Consider the following 4,914-nt stretch of genomic DNA (forward strand, 5'->3'; position numbering starts at 1 on the left):
TTCAGTGTATTCAGATTTATTGAGATTTCTGTGAACATAATACATTTTTTATTGCACGCTAGCTTGTGTTTTTTTTCCTGTATACAAATACTGTATTTGTTAATATAAGGGCACTATATACAATCTGGGCCTGTAAATGGAAGAGTACTATATACAAAATAAACTGAACTTAAAAAAAAAACATAAAAAGTGTACTGTATAGAAATGTGTCATCTGGGAGACAGAAACAAAAAAACAGGGAAATGACTGGCCTACATAAACAATGACAAGTATGAGGTATGAAGGAGAGTTTAATTATAAAAGAAGGTCAAAAGAAAACATGAAGGCATTATGATCCTCTACCAACCGAGTGTACATTAAAGTCGTAGTTATAAAGTATGTTTAAGAATGGCATTAAAAACTCCTCAATATTCCCTGAGGTTAGTTTATTTTATGTTTAAAGTGGTAAAGTGAAACATTAAAATAAAGAGTATTTTAAATTAGCATCAAAATTAGAGTTAATTTACAGAAAAAACAAGTACAATAGAAGGTCAATAACAAATTAAAAGGTAAAGTTAACTTTTTTCTTTTTATTTACATATATATAAAAATCATACATATACCTCTGAGAGCTGTAAGTACCATTCTGCACTCTATGATTTTTGTACATTTTCACATTGGACCGTTTTTCTTTCCAAAAATTAACACTGGTCTGTGTGATACGGAGGAAGCCGAGTGTATGATCTTGAGTTCACATGATTTCTGGCTCCACAAAAACATGGCAATAGAATATCATTGGTAGTGGAAGCACCTATTATGCTGGGTGTGCTATAACATGTCACACTGCTGGAAAAGATGGTTTCTGCATGTCGATGTGAAAGTCCCCTTGAGTCAAACCAGTTCCAACAGTTTTAGAAGCTGTGATACACAGTCTTATTAAGTTCTTAAAATGCAAAATGATCCATCCTGCTTTACTCCAGAAACAAAAATCAATATTTAAATGACTCCACCTTGTTTACGGAGACTGAACTTCTCACGTGTATTCACAGAGATGTCCACAGCCAGCTGGGCACTGAGACTTCGTTCTTAGCCATTTCATGATATGTTCCAAATGACCCCCATGACTGCAGCCCTGGCACCAAACAAACAGGCCCTTAACCACATGATGACACACAGCACAAATGCTGGCACACTGGTGACACCTGCAAAACAAAACACTGCTTCATACTTGGAACAGAAGCACCATCTTCGCTTTTTGTGCATATTGTACAGACAAATCAGCATGTTTTCCCAAATTACACATTTCTATATGATTGTTATTTATACTTTAGTTCAGTACTGATCAGATGTGGACAGGTGTCCCATCCTGGGTTATTTGGCACCCATTCTGGTGCTACGAAAGCTCTGGACTCTCACAACCCTAAATTAGATTAAGTAGGTTTGTGAATGTTATATTATTATGTTGGATGTTGCTGCTACACATTTGATGTTTAACTTGCATGCATACTGTACAGTGTTAATATTTATCATGTATAGAAGATAGCCCACATGTTGCTATTAGGTAGTCTCAGACTTTTTTGGAGGTTTCTAATGAGTTAAGTCAGTAAACACCATCTCTCACATAATCTCACCTGTCACAGATCCATCCTTTATTGCTCATAGGCCTCTTACAGTTGCTACAGTTGATGTGGAGTGTAGTCGAGGCCTGATTCAGGCAGTTTATGGCACTGCAGGTGCTGAGCTTGATCACCTCATTTGAAACATTCCAGAGTTCAAACCGTTGCAGAAGGTCAACATATGAGGTGTATAAATGCTCCTGAAGAAAAAGGAAAAAGCTTCCAAGAAACCATATTGCAAATGAGGGTGGAACCTGGACTAATCTCTTCAGATACTGCTGCTCCCTACTGAAGTGTAAAGTACTATACTCCTTATTATTGTTTACTCAGCACATGTCAAATGGCAAAAACAAATAATAAAAAGTGTCACATAGACTTTTCTAAAGCAAAGGTTGTATTTTTTATAATGGCCACTCACACATTTCAAAGCATCTTCTAAGCAAGATGGTGAAATTTTTGCTTGTTAGGGTCCGCTTATGAATTACACAGAAAAAATGGTTGTGACTATGATAACTACTACAGTAGATTGGGTTTAAACCAGGGTTTTTTTTTTTTTTTAACTGCAATTGTAAAATATTTATAAAACATTAGAACTTTTTTGCAGGCAAAAAGTGCCAGAAATGCATAAACAATTTCTCATTTTTGTTTCATAATTTATAATAATAATAATATCATTGCCAGTGTTATTTGGTGCAGATTATTTTCTCATGGGCATCACAAATTTGTGTTTCTGGTTTTAAAGAGTGCCATATTTTTGCATTTCTGGTCACTATGATACGTGTGCCACATGACCTGTGCAACTATGGTGGCCATGTAGCTAAATTAGTGTCCTAAGTTTTTGACAAGATAAGGGAGATACCTAGAGAGAGACTTAGTTCTTGAGCAAACCATTTTCTGGATAAAATTTGGTTTTGATTAGTTGCTATAATTTTCTAAATCTTTCTAACTTTAACAACTTTTGTTTGACTATTTACTCCTATTGCCTCGGCAAAACGTAACAATCCTTATCCTTAACCAGAAAATGTCTCTTTTGTCTAAAACTTCATTGATGGGCTCAACAAGGTGGAATTCTTAGGTGACTTATTAGTGCAATTGCTTTTGTTAAGTGTATACAAGCCTGAATAAAAGATTCCATTTGTCGAATTTAGACCATAATTTATAAACATGCTAGAAAAATGCATTAAAAACCACAATGATAACTCTTAAAGTGCCAACAAATGTCTTGGTACCTGTGTCAGCTCATCAATCTCCTTGCGAATCCGATCTCCCAAGACTATGAGCATGGACACAGCCATCTGCACATCACCCTGTTCTGCATAGTACTGCAGAATCTCATGCACTACAGGGCTAAAGAAGCTGGGAGACAAGTTGCTGTCATACTGAGGATGGGCAATGGATATGAGGGAAAAGGACTCAATGGGAGTCAGTGACACTGTCTCAGCCTCATTTCCACTAACATGGGGTGAATCAGCTTTGTCCTGCAGGTGCTCAGGTGCAGAAGGGTTGTCTACTATTTCATGCCGCAGGGGAAATGCCTCTTGTGGTAAAACATACTCTGCATCCTCTGTTGATGAAAAGACGTACACATAAGTCAAAATTTCATAGCACATATACTGATCTAACTATAAACAAAATTAACATGATTCCGATGTTAAAAAATGAAATTTCCTTAAATTAGTAAATGTAACTGTATCTGACACAGGGAAGCAGAAGTACGTTTAATAAGCAGAAACCTCTTTATCTGTAATTTCATTGTCTCCAAATGAAGTACTTATGATGCCCATACACTTTATGGCTTCATAAATACAAACATAATGTATATATGATACCACATGCTGTCTCACAGTACACACTAAGACTAATATACTTTCATTCACTTGATACTATGCATCCTCTGCAATCCATTTTTACACTGGTGCAGACATTTCTGGTATTCCTTTTTTCTGGGTCTCTTTAAGACAATCTCTCATATAGGAATTCCATACCTTGTTTAACTTTAATTAACTACCAGAATAACAGAGGTAACTGTGAGATAACTGGGTGTTTTTTTTTTCTTCCAAAATGTCACAATGTTAGTAGTTTTCTTGCTAGGTTTGAAAAATTAAAGTTCTTAATGGGCTGTTGAAAACAGGACACTGAAATAAACAAAGAAATCAGTGTACATGTCATAGGAATGGTACACAAGAAGGTAATGAATGGTGTAGAGAGGAAGACAGCAATGCAAACTACATATTATGGCCATCTTAGGCACTGGACCTCAAGCGATCTAAATATTTAGGGTAGATCCTTGAATAATGCATTAGACAACATTCTCCACCACAATCACTGAACATCAAATAATGGGTGTTTCTTAATAAAGAATGCTGTCACATTGCTTAAACATATTTCATGTCGCTGTAATCTGTACTATGACACTTTTAAGCTGATCTGTCTGTTTATTTTGCCTAAACATCCTACTATGACAATTTACAATAGCATTTCCTCCCATTTTAGTCCGTTATCCATCTACATACAAATACTGTACACAAATAGTAGGGTCAAAAAGAAAGTGAATTTAGTGTATATATTGACTGCCTGTTGTCTGACCTCCTGATGTCTTTTATATTTTATATAATTCCTTTATCCAAGAGCACTTAACAAGATCAATACATGTTACCGAGTTCTACTGTTAAATAGATTACTATTGTTTATTTGTTTACAGCTGGAGTACTATTACTTTGATAGTTTGGATTTGTCATTATATATGAACATAGTTAGCAAAAGCAATGGAGGAAAAAAGCTTTATGCATACAGATAAGCTGTATCTAACTATACATTTAAGATAAACTGCATGCAACCATACATTTTCTTTTGTCCTTCCATTATACTCGATGTAGTTTGTGCAGTTGACTTCTCATCACTGGAAGTAGTATGCTCCAATGCTTTTGTCTTTTAATAAAAAATGCATCCATTCAGCATTATGAGGGCACTGTGGGAGCAAAATACACCTTGTACTTTTGCCAAAGTGAACATTTGTTTTTTTTTCTTTTGTCTAATGGCTGGTCCTCAACCTTCTCTTTGCAGTCTCCTGTTTTGTTCACTGAAGACATCATCAACCCAAAGGGGTCAATTATGACTTTGTTTCTTTTAGTATTTACTTTGAAAAAGACTGTACACTGCACTGTATATGTAATGTATATCTATAGTACATGTGACCTATGCATTGTAATTTCAACCGTGGTATATTTAACTAATATATTATATTCTCCTCATTCCACACTATTTCACATTCATGCAAGATTACTTCAAACATAATGGTCACTTAATATTAGACACAACT

At 35.3% G+C, this 4,914-nt stretch overlaps 1 protein-coding gene across 1 annotated transcript; it reads right to left on the reverse strand.

Annotated features, from left to right (window-relative positions):
- On the reverse strand, positions 1-4,843 carry LOC120519977 (GATOR complex protein WDR24-like). The gene is made up of 3 exons (XM_039742687.1): positions 2,825-4,843; positions 1,611-1,795; positions 1-1,181 (listed from the first exon to the last, which is right to left on the reverse strand). Exons 1-3 carry the CDS (start codon positions 3,203-3,205, stop codon positions 1,013-1,015), a joined length of 735 nt encoding a protein of 244 aa, XP_039598621.1. The 5' UTR covers positions 3,206-4,843; the 3' UTR covers positions 1-1,012.
- Positions 4,844-4,914: the final 71 nt, after the last annotated feature.

The sequence above is a fragment of the Polypterus senegalus genome, unplaced genomic scaffold (assembly GCF_016835505.1).
Source record: "Polypterus senegalus isolate Bchr_013 unplaced genomic scaffold, ASM1683550v1 scaffold_1326, whole genome shotgun sequence".
NCBI classification, from domain to species: domain Eukaryota; kingdom Metazoa; phylum Chordata; class Cladistia; order Polypteriformes; family Polypteridae; genus Polypterus; species Polypterus senegalus.

What these genes read in the sequence shown, in the direction of transcription:
- LOC120519977 (XM_039742687.1), bottom strand. Translation starts at nt 3,205, where the DNA reads ATGTGCTATGAAATTTTGACTTATGTGTACGTCTTTTCATCAACAGAG. An exon ending in AGATTGATGAGCTGACACAG is followed by an intron (nt 1,796 to 2,824) that starts GTACCAAGACAT and finishes CTTTTTCTTCAG; the next exon opens with GAGCATTTATACACCTCATA. An exon ending in AAAGGATGGATCTGTGACAG is followed by an intron (nt 1,182 to 1,610) that starts GTGAGATTATGT and finishes TTTGTTTTGCAG; the next exon opens with GTGTCACCAGTGTGCCAGCA.